General features: G+C 34.2%; 1 protein-coding gene across 2 annotated transcripts in view; it reads right to left on the bottom strand.

Moving 5' to 3' along the window:
• The window catches only part of Acvr2a (activin A receptor type 2A), a 94,815-nt gene that overhangs the window by 19,440 nt on the left and 58,087 nt on the right, over positions 1-17,288 (bottom strand). Inside the window, exons 3-5 of one of the 2 annotated variants that reach the window (XM_090342863.1) lie at positions 13,522-13,631; positions 13,199-13,353; positions 979-1,002 (exon numbers count right to left, since the gene is read on the bottom strand). In XM_090342863.1, the coding sequence (XP_090198989.1) occupies positions 979-1,002; positions 13,199-13,353; positions 13,522-13,631 (289 nt within the window). The remainder of the gene's footprint in view (positions 1-978; positions 1,003-13,198; positions 13,354-13,521; positions 13,632-17,288) is intronic. The other variant, XM_090342864.1, reaches the window with a different exon arrangement.

The following is a 17,288-nucleotide window of genomic DNA, read 5'->3' on the forward strand; positions in this document are numbered from 1 at the left end:
AGTAACTACTTTTAATTGATTAAGAGAAGGAAGTTTTAAATATATCTCCACATCTAGTTTTTACTTGACCTATAAATTCAAGAATGTTAGAAATTATTTCAATCTTTTAGTATCAACAAAAACTCAGTATGTTATAACCAGAATGAAGACTTAAACCTTTAGAATTAATGAAGTTCTAGAGAGATAAATGGAAACTTAAAAATTCATAAATGTCAGTAATATTCTGATATTACCAGTAAGATATGGCTTTGGTCTACTTCATAGTAAACCTTTACCTAGGAAGCAAATTGCAGGGCCTTCAGAATCTCTGAAAACTTCCCTAAGTCTCCAGCTAGCAATATGGTGCTATTTCTTCAGATCAAATGATAAGCACCAGAAAATAGCTCTGGTTACATTTCTTCTAAGGACATTAGAAGATAACATGAGAAGATATGTTAAGATTACTAGCATTAGTAAAATAACCAATAGTGATCATTTTACTTATTTCTGAAGTTCCCACATGAAGAATGACTTCTATTCTTTAATAGCATTAAACCTCTAGAAAGCACAAGAACAAACTATACTTATGCAGGTAGTTCATCTGCCAGATAGTTCAAAGATGAACTATAAGGATATACTTATCATTCAAAGATAATGGGCTATATCAGAAAATGAGGTAAAATGAGCAGGTTAACAAACATAAAATGCTATAAAATTAGCAATATTAAGTTATTAAGGCAAACTGAATCATTAGGTGTTACCTTCTAGTATGCCTCTACCTTAAGTAAGCATAAAGATCAATAATTACTTAAAACCAAAAGCTCACTAGATTAAATAAATCTTACATTTATACTAAAAGTGGAGGTCTTTACAATAAATGTATATAAACTATGAAGGATGCAGAGTAAAACAATAACAACAAAAATGTAAGGACAAAATGTTTAGTATGTATCCACAAAAAAGTTTCACAACCATAAAACAAACATCAATGCATCTTACCTCTATCATTATATGAAAGGCGTGCTTGTGAAGAAAAAACACAGGCAAAAGAAATTACGATTCATATTAAGAATGAAATGAAAAATGAACACATCAGTTACAAAAGAGAAAGAAAGAGAATAATGATTTATTTTTTAAAAGGTTGGCAGGGATCCAATGTACTGTGTTGTTGTTTTTTTTTTTAATTAAGGATTAGGAACGCTTTCCTTATAAACAGAGGAAAGTGTTATCACACACACATAGACCTGAGATTCGATTACCTATCAGAAAAGAAATAAATCAGTTTCTGATGCTAAGAGAACTCCAAGTTTACCTGATACAATGGGCTTCAAGCCAGAAAGTAAACTAAATCAACTAATCATTTATTTTTCAAAAAAGGATGTAAAATCTAAAAAGTAAGTGATTTAACTGGCAAAGTTAACTGGCAAAAATACGAGCTGAATTAGTTATTGAACACCAGAGGGCAGTATTGCCATTAATGAACACTAGCTAGTAGCTGAAGACATTTATATAAAGCTAGAACAAGTCTTTCCAGACAATTCTTTAACAGTTGTCTTAAAATTCCTGGTTCTAGTAAGTGAAGTACCTCAGTAACCTTTCATGAAAAATAAAAGTAGTGAAACAAAAAAAAAACAGCAACAACAAAAATATTTGTTAATGGCTATGTGGCTGTATGTGGTATGAATAATAAACAGGAAAGAAAATAAAGATGACCATTATGATTAAATAATACACAGTGACAGGTCTATTGTTAACCTATTTGCCCAACCACATCAAAGTGAATAAAGTCAAATTCTAATCAATAAAACAGGATTTCAATCATTTAATCTAAACCTCAAATTAAGAATTCTAGCAGTTCAAAATATGATTTTAGTGTAACTAGCTACAAATTTAGGAATTAGACAACTGCTGGATAAGCACTAGTACCCTGAGAATAAGTACCCTTTTTCATATTTTCCGAATCTGAGGAAAGTCAAATTCTAACAGAGAAGACTTTCATTTTCCAATAATCTTAAGTAGATAAGAATTTTAATTTTATATTAAGAAAAATATTATTACAAGTATTAAGGAAGCCTGAGAATTCCTCTAAACAGATAAATTCTAGTTTCCACTGTTTCTAAAATATTTCTATAAAGAAGAGTATGACAAAAAAAATAAACAATCATCTATACCAATTGAACTAGTTTTTCTTCCGTCTTCATTTTCTCCTTACGATAATGACAAGATTATTTATAATCCATCCAAAGACTTTCTTAATTCTACTATTAAAATATTAGTATTCCAGAGTAAGATTCATCCCTGGAAAATATGCATACTAACTCATAAATTAGACTATTGCCTTCCCAAGGTTCAGTAACCATTTGATCTTGTTTACACACGTGTACTTTGAGAGAAAAAGAGGCTGCCATACGAACACATGCTAGTGTTGATACTTTCGGCCACAAAAAAAAAAAAAAAAAAAAAATGTACATTTGGGCCGGGAGTCTAGCCTAGTGGTAGAGTGCTTGCCTAGCATGCACGAAGACCCAGGTTCGAGTCCTCGGTACCACATACATAGAAAAAAGCTGGAAGTGGTGCCGAAGCTCAAGTAGTAGAGCTCTATCCTTGAAAAAGTCCAAGGACAGTGCTCCAGCCCTGAGCTCAAGCCCAGGAATGGCAAAAAAAAAAAAAAAAAATGTAGCTTGATGAATATACTTCTTGATTAATGAACATTAGAATAAGCAAAATGACCCAAACTAAACAATAGCCACTTATAACAGGTCTCAATGTATAATTAACTATGTGACAATTCAAGAGACATGGCAATATCCCCCAAAAGTAATTTCACTTAAAATATACAAATGAAAACAAAACAGATCATTTTGAATTCACAAAATGAAAACTGTAATTTTGAATATCATGTACCACAACTGTAGGTAACAATGGAAATCAAGTAAGTACAATAATGGCAAGTAATTAGTTTCTGGATTGGAGATTTGCTAAGTGGGGAGACAAAAACACTGCCAAACATCAGAACGAAGAGTATTTCTCCATTAATTCAGTTGTTCATTTAAAAAAAAATGTTAAAGGAGTGTCTTGCATCAGGCATTTACTAACAAGACTCTCCTGACGCTCAAAGTTGAAAAATTAATCAATGACTTATTAATCCATACATTAATTATAAACCAAGAGCAATAAAAAGAAATTCAGTATCTTTGGCATCTATAGATACCTGACTTACATTGGTAGATAATGCCATGTAAAAATAAGGTACAAGAGGGAGAGTAGTGAGGTGAAAAATAGTGTTGGAACACATTCTAGATTTAGAATTTATTCAACCAAATGGATGGTTGTGTCTCCCAAAACTAGATTTGGGAGACACAATCTTTACCTTTTTAAGTACTGAGTACTTGGTAGACAGATGTGCAGATTTGAAACACATAAGAATTTGTCTAGAAATAATAGATTTTTGGGGGTGGGGTGGGGAATGTAGGGCTGGAATTCTGGCCTGAGTCCTGTCCCTGGGCTATTCAGTTCAAGGCTAGAGCTTTACCACTTTGAACCACAGCACCACTTCTGGTTTGGGGTTTTATTTTTTTTTCCTCCTGATGGTTAATTGGAGATAAGTCTCATAGAGTTTTGTGACCAGGCTAGCTTTGAACTACAATTCTTAGATCTCAGCCTCCTCCTCAGAACTCAGCCTCTAGAGTAACTACGCTTACAGGCATGAGCCACCAGCATCAGGCTAGCTTTTTGTTTGCAAATATATATATTTGCTATTCAAAGATACACTTGTATCTTTTAAAAATAAGACATTTAGATGGATGGATGGATGGATGGATGGACGGACGGACAGATGGACGGACAGACAGACAGTCAGACAGACAGTCTCCCTACCCAACAACTGCTCAGGACTACCAGGAAGGGTTAAAACCTATTATCCGAAGTATGTGCAAACTGAAAATTCAGAAACTATTTCCTCTTATTCATCTAATTACCTTACATTCTAAATAAAATATGTATTCCTTTTTAAATGATTGTAAAGAAGAAAATAAAATCTTGGAAGAAATAATACCATGTGTCAAGACAAACATTAATGTTCACAATGTAGTTCATTCTGAACTAATTAATATTTCAACAATATTGACAGTGTCAAACGTACAGTCATGATTCTAATTAGATTGCAAGATTCCTTTTGATGTGCCTTTATTCCTACTGTTTCTCTAATCTTACTCCTGTTAAGAACAATAGAAGATCACCATAGAGCCAGGCACGGTGACTAATACCTGTAACCCTAGCTACTCAGAAGGCTGAGATCTGAGCATTGTGGTTCAAAGCCAGCCAGCTGGGCACTAAAGAACATAAGGCTCTTATCTCTAATTAATTACTAGAAAACAGGAAGTGGGAAGAGCTCAGAGACAGTGCCCATGCCCACACTTCAAATCCCATGACCAGCCAAAAAAAAAAAAAAGTCACATAGAAAAACGAAAGTACCACACAGAAGAAATGAAGATTTTGGATAGGTTCCTTAAGAAATAGCACCTCAAAGTAGCCATTACTGGGGTGGAAAATCTGAAGAGATGTAAAGATGCCCATTATCATTTTGACTGGTATTCAATAGCATCAGATTTATGAGTAGCTACAGAAGAAACTTTTTTGGCGTTCATATGTTGTAGGTAAAGATGAAAAAACAGTAATTATCATGTTATACATAAATAAATTGATGTGATAAACTATTTCCCATTAGGCCACATATACTCAACTAAAAACAATTTCAAATGTAAGATACATACTGATTCTTTTGTCCCACTTTAGCATTTTATGGACTCAATATAATTATTTATTGAACTAAACCTTTCAATCATAGAAGAATAATCCTTATTATTGAATGCCCTGACTTTGCCACTCACTAGAAGGACTCTTGTAAAGTCCCTTTGCCGAGGAGTGTGCCTATGTCATCGTCTATAAAACGGACTTGATAAAACAGCCTACTTTATGGGATATTAAGTTAACATGTGTAAACTACTCTGAATAGTGTTTTATGCAGCACTTAAAATGAAATACCTTATTATAGTCACTTTAAAGTATTTTATCAACAAGTTCTAATAAAAACTACTCCTGAGTTCAATTCCGAACATGTTACTCTGTTGCCAATCACAGCTAACACTTCACTGTGTATTTAACATTAACCAAACACCCACGGATAAAGTTCTCTCATATAGAGCAGCAATTAGGTACTTCTTCCTTCCTTCTACTCTTACCTAAAATCATTGAAACAACTCCAAAATACTCTTTACTCTTTGTCTCTGAGTGAAAAAATAAAATCAACTTATTTTTAGTTTACCTACATATTAAGTGTGGACTCTAAAAGGGCAAGCAAGGATTGCTCATGTGTCACTTTTGCTATATATCCAACTACAATGCTTAGCATAAAACAGGCATTCATATTAGGTGAGATTAAACAAAAACAGAAAAATAATCAGCAACAATTCCAAAGCACTTGTTTCACCTAATGAATGGACTTTTCCCACTGGCATTATTTCAAATTAACATGAACAAAGACAGTAATAAAATAGCTAGAAGTCATGGGAAAAGTCTAGGAGGAGACACAGGAAATCAAGACGATAGAGAGGAAGCAAATGCACTTCCCTCCTGACTACCATTTCCTCACCAGGTGAGAAAAGATGAATAATCTGGTTTATATACATCAATTCTATCTATAAATCGGCAGAGGAGTCGTGGCACAGGCCAAACAAAAACTAAACCCAACATTCAAAATTTAAATTTAGATCACTTTTATAAATAAGGGGTTCTGATTAATTGTAGTACAAAAATGGTTTAAAGCAGGGTGTAGTGGTTCATGCCTGTAATCCTAGCTACTCAGGAGGTTGAGATCTGAGGATCAAGGTTCAAAGGCAGCCAGGGCACAAAAGGACCTGAGACTCTTATCTCCAATTCACCACAAGGAAAGGAAATGTGGCTTACCTCAAGGATAGGGTGGTGCATAGAGCTGAAGAGCTCAGGGCAACACCCAGGCCCAGAGTTCAAGCCGTATGACACACCAAAAAAAAAAAAAAAATTAAATGTTGATCAAACTACTTTTTTTGTTTTTGGACATGAAATTTTAGCTCATCTCCAACTATAGCCGTGTCTGAGCATTTCCAAGTGGAATAATTATATGGCTGATGAAAACAATTTTTTGTCAAGCTGCATGCATACATATTTATCGAATTTCTTTCCATCATTAGAAATACATTCAAAAGGAAGTTATAACTTGGGTTATCAATACAAAACAATCACATACCATAGTGGGACACACAGGAGTAACATCTATAGCAGCTCTGTATTATTTCCTAGACACATACACACACTCAGCAAAAAATAAAAGTAAACATACATGATCAAAAAAAAAAATTCTTAGCTGGGAGCTTATAGTTCTTAGCTACTTGGGCGGTGGACATCTGAAGATCACAGTTCAAAGCCATTCCACGCAGGAAAGTCTGTGAAACTCTAATCTTCAATTAACCAGCAAAAAGCTGAAAGAAGTGTGGCTAAAATGGTGGCATGCTATCCTTGAGGGAAAAAAAAAAAAAAAAAAAAAAAAAAAAAAAAAAAAAAAAAAAAACAACACACAAGAACAGCACCCAAGCCACCATAAGTTCAAACTTCAGGACTAGCCAAAAAAAAAAAAAAAAAAAAAACCCAGTCCTGAGTGTTGAACTCGGGGCCTGAGAACTATCCTTGGGCTTTCTCAAGGCTAGAGCTCTACAGCTGAGATACAGCACCACTCCTGGCTTTTTCTGTTTATGTGATACCAAGGAATTGAACCCAGGTCTTTGTGCATGCTAGACAAGCACTCTCCCAGACTCCCCCCAAAATATTTTTAAAAGCCCAAGAAAAGCATGCTAAAAATAATACAGTTAATTATTTGAAAAATGTAGGTTCTCTTCCTAGCAAAAACCTGTACAAACTTGAAATTGATAAAACTGCTTTCTGTACACCTTAAAAGTACATAATTTCTACAAAAACAATTATTTTTAATATTTCCTGAGTGAAACAATTATCAGTCAACCAAATATCACTTTCAACTCACTTTTTCTTTTTTTTTTTGCCAGTCCTGGGCTTGAGCTCAGGGTGAGAGCACTGTCCTTGGACTTTCTCAAGGCTAGAGTTCTACACTTGAGCCTCAGCACCACTTCTGGCTTTTTTTCCTATATATGTGGTACTGAGGAATCGAACCTGTGTCTTCGTGCAAGCTAGGCAAGCACTCTACCACTAGGCCCCCCAAATTTCACTTTCAATGAAAGGAGATAAACATATCAACATACAGATATCCTCTATTGTGGAACATTTTATAGTATATAAATGTGGGGAAAAAAGTAGCTATTTGAGCAAATGAAATAAAAGTATCTAAGGGTATACAACAAGCTGCTAAAATTTACTATTTCCGAAAAGAAAAGGAAATCATTTTTCTCTTATTTTTGACAAACTTCTTAAAGCAACAGACATTTATTTATAACTAACGTTTTAAATAGAGGAGTTACCCAAAACAAGGTGGGGAGGAGGAGGAGGAGCATGGGTAAATGAATACTATAGGTGGTTCACGTCTGTAATCCTAGCTACCACAAGGATCCAGAAGAGATCACAGTTCAAATTCACCCAGGCAGAAAAGTGTGAGAATGTTCCCAAAACAATACATAAGTTGAGCAGTAGCTGGGTGCCATAGCTAATACCTGTAATCCTAGTTACTCAGGAGGCTGAGAGCTGAGGATGAGGGTTCAAATCCAGCCCAGGCACTAAGGTCCATCTCCAAGTAACCACTAGAAAACTGGAAGTGGCACTGTGGTTCAAGGGATAGGATGGTAGCCTTCAGCTGAAGAGCTCAGGGACAGCACCCAGGCCTAAGTCCTAGCCCCACAACCAACAACAACAACAAATGTTGAGCAGAAGACATGACCCAAGTTGTAGGGCATTAGCAGTGAGCAAGAAAGCTGCCAGAGACCTCTACATTCTGAGTGCTAATACCAGCAAAAAGGAAATAAAGGGGGGGGGATAGGGGCTATAGTAGCAGAAGAGAGTGAGATGTGTGTTAATAAACCCCAACCACTTGCATTCAACCTATTTCAAGATGTGCTTCTATGAAAATTGCATATTTATTTTCTAAATGTAATTTTGCATTCACATATTAAACACGTCAATAAAATTTAGTGTATTTCCCATGTATTATCCCCAAGTAAGAAGCATACTTTCTTAAACTGAATTGAATGTTATCTTGATCTTTCAGTGCCTTATTAACTTTAAATGGATGTATGTGCAGATTCATGTTCAAGCAGAAAATCCTGTAAAGTATTTTCACGGATGACTTGGTTTCTCAGTGGGTAATCATTTGATGTGTCATGGAATGACAACATATATCACTTTCTTAATATTAATGTCAGCCATATTATTGTGTATGTCCAACTCTGCCGAAACTTTTGGAAGCCCTTAGTCCCTATCAAACCTTTACTTTCCTAAACAAAATGTCATGATGGAAGAACTGAAGAGGCTGATATCATTTTAAAAACATTAGTGCTGCAATACTAAGGTGCCATTTACACAGCCTTTAAAATGGGAAAGAAACTATACTTTGTTGAAGGTAGGTCATTTGTAGCATCTAAAATTCAATTTTTATTAAGTGGTATTTTTATCAGCACAAATATAGATCTTATAAGCAGGAAATGTAAGCTCAAATACAGGTACGAAAGCAATGTAAACACTTACTGAAACCACATTAACTCTAACCACAGTTAAGACTTTTAATAATACAGTCCATCAATTCCTTCATGTTCATGACTCACTGTCACTAGAAAAACCAGTTTGCATTTAGTTTACTTACTGTATATTATATGAGAAACAACCTAAATGTGGAAAGATAGTTTCAGCATAGGCAAAAGAAAAGTTACCTAGATATTGTCAACAGACAGGATGCTTCTTAGGTCTGGGATTACAAAAGGAATTTAACAATATCAAAACTTCAAATATTCAATTGATTGTATATGCTAAAAAAAAATCAAACTCAAGATTTATCTCAAAGCAAAGCTCTGAAGTACCTGAATGTTTATTAAAGGAATCCCTGAGAATACTGTTATCTCTAAGTCCACATGCAACCAACTCAGCTTTGTAATTCAACACTTACAGGATGGTTATTATAAAAACATTATATAAGATACAGCACTAATTATATGCCTTATACTTTTTCTTCCAGGGCCTTATAATCTAGTGGGTGAATAATATACATATACAAATTACTATGAACCTTTTCGAGTTATCCATTCAAAAATCACTGAAAACAGAGAATACTGCACTATGGATGATTGGGATCCATATATTTTTAAGGAGAAGAAACAACAAAATCACAAATATATATGATATAAAATGTTTTTCTAGCAATAATACAGATAAAGGAAGAGACATGAAAGCAAGAAAACCAACTGTGAAATTATAGGAATCATCATCCTCATATATAATAATGTTCTTAACTACAACAGGATCAGCAAAGATAAACAGATAAATGAACAAGCCATGATAAATAATAGGGCTAAGAACAGAATTAGTTTCGTGTGTGTGTGTGTGTTACTAAGGTTTGAATTCAGATGTTTGCTCAGCTTCCTTAGCTAGCATTCTACCACTTGAGCCATACCTCCAGCCTTGTCTCTACTGCTTTTACCCTGAATGAATATAAAGGAAGTGACAACATGAAACAAAACAGTAGTTAAATGAGTTAGAAAGAAATATCAATGGCTTCAATTAAAAAAATAATAATAACTGGCTTTGTCTACCCTTAATTGTGCTAGATTCTACAATAAATATTCTGTTTAGAACAAAAAATAATTAAAAGGCCAGATTTTAAGTTTTTAATATCTGACATTAATTTTTCAAGGCAGAAACACTAATAGAATCAGACAATATTCTAAATAACTGTCTGGTAATAAGAAACAAAACAAAACAAAAAAAAGAAACACCATTTAATTTCCAGCTTATTGATCATGATGTCTCTTACAATAGACCAAATATTTACAAGTCAGTTTTTAACAGATGATCTGAAGTTTCCTTATGGGGAATATAGTATGTTAATATCCTAAAGCATTTAAGGAATGTAAAGAAAGATTTTCAGAAATTCAAGAAGAATGCAAGATCTTTACCTAGCTAGTCATGAAATTAAACTTAGAATATGGAGGCACAAATATAAGGTACACATTATATCACCCATATCCAATACTCCTAACTCCTGCTCTTCAAAGAAGTTTAAACCAACTAGTAGGCAGTGACAGAATCAAACCAGAAACCCAGACGTTTCAATTTATGATACAATCACATATTTATAAATTTATTTGTGAAATGTGATAAATCAACTTTTAAAAGTAAAACACACAAAGAAAATGTTCTATTTGTCCTAGATTTACTTTCCATTGTTCTTTGTAATGTTAATTGAGATGATGTTACCGCTCATTCTAGTAGTTACACAAACTATTCAATATCTAAAAGTAGAAAAGTAAATTAAGACTGTATACAATGTTCTAGAGATGGCAGTAAGGTTACTGAATTATCTGAAATACCAGAGGCATCAGTTTTTTGAGATAACAGAATAAGGACAGAATACGTACTTCAGGGAAAGCTTCAGTGTCAGAGAGATCTTGGTTTAGATTCCCACTGTAACATTTGTGAGCTTTGCTAAGTCTCAATTTACAAATACAATTGGACTTGTACTACATACACAGTCCTGTGGACTCCTGTGGAATCCTGTGATGTTTCCCACGCCTGATGGGCCATCTGAATCAACTGGGAAGCTTATTAAGAATGTGTCATATGCACCATTTTGTAATTTCACGGGTATTATCCAGGAATTTTTGTATTTATTTTAAGCAAATCTCACAGAATCCCTTATATAACAGTTTTATAATATAGAAGCACTGTCCTTGGACTTTTCCTCAAGGCTAGAGCTCTACCACTTGAGCCTCAGCACCACTTCCAGCTTTTTTCTATGTATGTGGTACCGAGGAATTGAACCCGGGCTTTCGTGCATGCTAGCCAAGCAGTCTACCACTAGGCAAAACTGCCGGCCCTGAAATTATTCTTTATAAGCAAAGGATAAAACTAAGCATTTGTAATATAATGGCTACTGATTAATCTTGAAGAACTCAGTTTCTCACCATGAATGGGGACTTAGAGTCTAAAAACACATTATTTCATAAAGTGAAGCAAAAGTGAAGTTCCACATTGATGGCAATGCCTCTTCTTCCACATAGCTGTTTATGATAGAAGAAAAGCATAAAGTCATCTTTGCCTTGTATTTTTTACAACAAAGTTCGACTGTGGAAACTTACTCCATCAAAAAATTTAAATGTATTCTTTATTTTCAGTGGTTCATATAATTTATGCCAATTCATGACAGAAATGCAAGTACTAAATATCATATGCAATGCTATTAGCAATAGCAACAAACATGCAAAACACATAGATTGACATTCATCAAAGACCCTAGCATATTTACTAACTGTAATGGTTTCTTTCTTTTCAAAATGTGTTAAGGCCTTGAATTTGATAGCATTTATAATACAATGGTCTGAAATATAAGCTATTAAGAGTCCTTTAAAAATGTCTTACCCACACTTTTGTATCAATATGAAACACAAATTAATGTTAGAACTGTAAGACTGGTTTTACTGTCTAAAATATTTCCTGTTATAGCTAGACATGTGGCCTAGTGTAGAGTGCTTCCCTAGCAAGCATGAAGGAAGCCCTGTGTTCAATTCCTTGGTACCAAAAACACAGAAAACCCTAGAAGTGGTGCTATGGCTCAAGTAGTAGAGCACTAGCCTTGAGAATATTAATAATTAATATTAATAAATATGCCTTTCATGAAAACTTTAACAAATTTACTGAAATGTATATTCCTGCTTGTTTCTATCATGTCACAAACCTAAGGTAAGTTGAGGAAACTCTTATAATATTGAGTATTTTCTCTTTAGATTCTGAAACAAAAATTTTAAAGTTAATACAGAAAGTAAGGTATATCATAGCCATTTGTAATAAAACACAATTAGGTACTAAAATATTTTAAAACACTTTTTATAAATTATTTCAGTAATATTTCAGCTCAAATGCTTAGGCTATATAAAATGCATTTATCTAATTTACTAAACAAGGTATTTCAACACTGAATTCATTTCTCCATATATACTGTATAATCTTCCAAAGACTACAGAGGTAAACAATCTAATTACAACAGATTGCTGCAAATACTGAGAAAGAAATGTGTTATGTAAATAAAGTTTAGAGTTGTCTTAATCATTAGGATTTTACCATTTTCTTTACCAAGTTTCAATCATTAATCCTACTAGTATTAGAAAGTTAATCTAAGAGATTCAGAAGGCAAGTTATCCTGATTTTAAGAACTAAAATAAACACAACAAAACTTAAGATTTAGAAATGTTTCAAGTAAGTATTAGCAAAACTTATTAGCATTCCTTGACCTATGGAATATTAACTACCTCCATGAAAATCATTGCAAAGAACTAGCCCAGTGCCAAGTGTCCACATGACAGAGACTAAGGAAAATGTAGTGAATTTAATTAGCTACCACGCCTCTGTTTTCAGAAATATTCAAGGTAGGGTACATGAAAAGCTCAAGAACATTAAAAAAAATACATAATTCATATGCTGCAAACAAAAAATGCACACTCAAACTAAGAACAGCACATGGTAAGACATGTTGCTCTATTTCATTTTTATGGATAGAAATTCCTGAAACCTAGACTTAACATTTTTCCTACTGTCTTGGTTACCTTCCTAGGCCCATCCTTATGATTAAGAAGATATTTTGGAAAGAAGTCTTGACAAAGGCATAAAATCTGAAGAATTTAAAAAGTGAGGAAAAGAAAATATGATATTACTTTTTCTTTATAATTGTTTCTCAAATAGCAAAGCAGGTACATTTCATACTTAGACGTATTAAAAGAAAAGTAAAACTCTCCAGAGAAGAATAGGAATAGGAATATCCTTCATTCTACTCTACCTCAACTTTGAAAAAGATTCAAGACATAGCAAAATAATACTTGCAAAATTATCTACAGCTCTCAGAACAAAATAATCACTCCAAAAAGTAACTCCAAAGGAAAATAATTTGTTACCAACTTACAAAGTTCCGCCTCTTTTAAAATGCAAAATGTAAAACAGTACAAACTATTAGACAATAACTTACTTGAGTTGGAACAAGCACAGGAGGGTAGGCCATCTTGTGATGCCTATACACCCAAAATGCACAAATGACAATTCCCGCAATTAACATAAGTGGCACCAGAGAATAGAGTAGGATGTTGTAATAGGGTGGCTTAGGTGTAACTGGATTTGAAGTGGCTGTGGATAAAACAAAACAACTCAGATTTGGTATACAAAAATACTACTATCAGCACTTATTACAGTGTCAAAGTTTTAAATAAATATTAGTAAATTATCCCAGCAATGAAATTATAATTTCGTTCAATCTACTATTATAACCAACAGATATCTTCCTTGTTAACTTACGCTGTGTGATCTCCATCTCCGGAAAGTAAGAAAACTTTTCATTACACATATTGCCCTCACAGCAACAAAAATATACTTCAGGGCTGTCTTTTTTCTCTATACAATCAGTCCTATAAACAAACAAAGCAGAAATAATTAAAAGTCTGCATTATTATACTGACCCTACAATAGGTGATTTTCTTCTGAGACAAAATACTAAGTCATTTGCATTTATTTTTAAGATTTTTACTAGTTTAAAATAATCACTTCTTAAAAGCCAAAATGATCCTAGATTCTTATTACCATGTCTCATCAGAAAACTAAAATAAGCAACTGAATTTATAATAATCACTCCTTGAGACTGTTTTAATGTGGTTTCTAATAGGCAATCTAAGGCCACATTTATTATGTTTGTTTATTAGAAAATCTTGAAGAGGAATATAAAGTCAATGAGGCAATTTGGTTTAGGTGTGCTTTTGCTCACAGGAAATATAGCCTTTTCATTTCATGAAAACTGAAAACTAAGGACTTGAGGCATGGCCCAGAGGCATGGCCCAGTCGTCTGAAACCCTGGGTTCCATTTCTAGTACTGCAAAACAAACAAATGAACTGAATATAAATAAGCATGCGCATTTAAGCACACACACACAGTAAGTGTTGCTGTATTATAAACATGTTTCAATATTGGAAACCAAAATCAGCCTGGGAAATTCAGAAAGTAATAGCTTCTTGAACATAATGAACAAAGATGACAAAAGTCTAAAGAACAATGGAAAGAGGGTGAGAAGAGAGAAAAGGGGACAAAAACATGAGAAGGGGTATCAAGCTTTGAGAAGTAATACACCCATTACCTGACAACTGCAACTGTAACCCCTCTATACATTATCCCGAAAATTAAAAAAAAAAAAAAAAAAAAAAAAGAGGCCAGGAGTTTGGCCTAGTGGTAGAGTGCTTGCCTAACATCCAAAAAGGCCCAGGTTCGATTCCTCAGTACCATGTACATAGAAAAAAGCTGGAAGTAGTGCTAAGGCTCAAGTAGTAGAGCTCTCGCCTTGAGAAAGTCCAAGGACAGTACTCAGGCCCTGAGTTCAAGCCCAGGACTGGGGGAGAAAAAAAAAAAAGAAAAGAAAGAAAGATGGGCAAGATACATATAGAATCTAGCAATTCTAACTTATTAGAATAAGGATGAATTTCTTAAATCCTTAAAAAAAAAGCAGACCTCTATATATGACCAGACTTGAATTTAATACTGTATTTCATGCCTATAATCCTAGCTAGTCAGGAAGCTGAGACCGAGGAAGAGTAAGATTCAAGGCCAGTCCGGGCAAAAAGTTTATAAGAACCTATTTCAATCAATGCAAGAAAAAAAGTCTGCAAGACAAGACCTCAATCATGAAAAGCTGCATGTGGATGCAAGCAACTGTCATCCCAGCAAAAAACAGGAAGACTGCAGTCCAGACCTGGCCAAAGTACAAAAATAAGACCCTCTTTGGAAAAAAATAAAGTAAAAAGGAATAGAGATAATAAGCCCTGAGTGGTAAAGTGTCTGCCTTCAGGCCCTGAATACAAATCCTAGTTGCTCCACTTGTCACAATGAAACACAGATTTAACTTCCAGAAGAAAACCTAATCAGCTACTAAGAAAGTTGTACCTATATTTTAAGATCAATCTTTTAGACAGTGCTTGTAAATATTAAGAAAACTGAAATTACTGAACTTTAGTGATACTCGGGAGGCTGAGATAAGAGGATCAAGATGTGAAGCCAGCCCTGGTAGGAAAGTTCATAGCTGAGTAGTAGTAAAGTGCTAGTCTTGAATACGAAAGTAGGGACAGTGTCTAGGGCCTGAGTTCAAGTCCCAGGACTGGCACAAGAAGAAATAATTATTAAAATAATAATATGACCCAGGATAATTCTGAAGTAAAAAGATCAAGAAATTTTACAGAAATGCATTTTAGCAAAATCAAACTTTCAAATAGGATCTACACTAATATAGGAAAATGCAAACAGAAAGAAACCCAACTTATAATAATGTTTTCTTCCACACATTTATTCATCTTTTCTTTCTCCCACTACCTTTAGTATTTGGTTTTCAGCCAAATTTAGAGCATTAAAATAAAATTCACATACTTTTCTATTAAGAGAAACAAGGCTGGTATATAGTAAAACTTCACCCTGAAATTGAGCATTTACAGCAAACAGTATACTCTATAGACCTCCAATGAATGATTTACTACTGTTTCAAGGAATACCTGAGTCTCACAGAACTAAAATTCTGGCTAGGTTAGAAGCATCGTAGCTTTTACTAATAAAAGTGGGAAGAAAAAGTCCCAGGCTCCAGTGCCTAACCTGTGATCCCTACTAAGCAGGCTAAGATCCAGACTCTCAGTTTAAAGACAACCCAGTTTTAAAAAAAAAAAAAAAAAAAAAAAAAAAGATCTGACAGAATTTATCTCCATCAAAATAAAATTAAAAGCTGAGCATCTGTAACCCTAGCTACTCAAGAGTCTGAGACCTGAGGAAGCCAACCCAGGCAAGAAAGTATATGAGACTCATACCCAATTAACCAGCAAAAGGCTAGAAGTGGAACGTAGCTGAAGTGGTAGAGCACTAGCCTTGAGCAAAGGAAAAAAAAAAAAAAAAGCTCATGGTAAGTCCAGGCTCTGATTTCAAGACCAGGACTAGCAAAAAAAAAAAAAAAAAAAAAAAAGGTATTTCAACAGACTGATAAAGGGAAGTTTTCAACAAAGATGATTCCCAACTCTTAATTATTCACTACACCACACACACACACACACACACACACACACACACACACACACAATTTGTTTACATATAAATGGCTATGTTTAATATCTTATAAAAAAAAAAGTATAATAGCTAGCACTATTCACAATAGCCAAGTTGTGGAAACAGCCCAGATGCTCTACAATAGACGAGTAGATCCAAAAAATGTGCCAGTATACAACGGAATTTTACACTGCCATTACAAAGAATAATATGTCATTGGAGGAGGAATGGATGGACCTAGAACAAATCATGTTAAGCGAGGAAGTGGTGCTGTGGCTCAAGGAGTAGAGACTAGCCTTGAGCTGAAGAGCCTAGGCCCAGAGCCAGAGTTCAAGGCCCACAACTGACCAAAAACAAAAAAATTTATGTAAGCCAAGCTCAGAGTGACAAACAGCATATGTTTTCTCTCATTTGCTGAGACATAATAAATTATACAGGTCTCTTGGCATTCACACACAGTGAGACCAAATGAAGATATTCTTCAAGGAGTAACAGAAAGGCACAATGCCTATATACATCTGATCATAAAAAATCATTACTGAAATAAACTCCTGGAAATAAAAACAAGACTTTTTTTCTTTTTTGCTTCTTCTGTTAATTCTTTCCTTTTTGTTCTTTCTGTTCCTTTATATGTCTTTGGTAATACAAGGGGAGGCACAAAAATGGAAGGACAAAGGGTAAGCAAATGCAGCAGTGGTACTCACTGCACACTATGTTGAAAAAAACTACACAACTTATAGGTGGGGATAGGAGGGAAAAACTGAGAGAGAGCAAGGGAAGATGAAGTATGACACTGTCCAAAAGAAATGCACTCTTCACCTGACTTATGCAACTGCAACCCCTCTGTATTTCACCTCTATCACAATAAAAAAAATTCTATAGAGATTCCCTTCTTTAATACTTGTTTGTTAAATACATCATTTGAAATATGATATAATAATCAATGTTAATAAATTCTTTAATAAAAAGTTTTTAAAAATTCAAGAAAGAAGTAGTACCT

The sequence above is a fragment of the Megascapheus bottae genome, chromosome 12 (genome assembly GCF_031878675.1).
Source record: "Megascapheus bottae isolate mThoBot1 chromosome 12, mThoBot2.hap1, whole genome shotgun sequence".
Taxonomy (NCBI): Eukaryota; Metazoa; Chordata; class Mammalia; order Rodentia; family Geomyidae; genus Megascapheus; species Megascapheus bottae.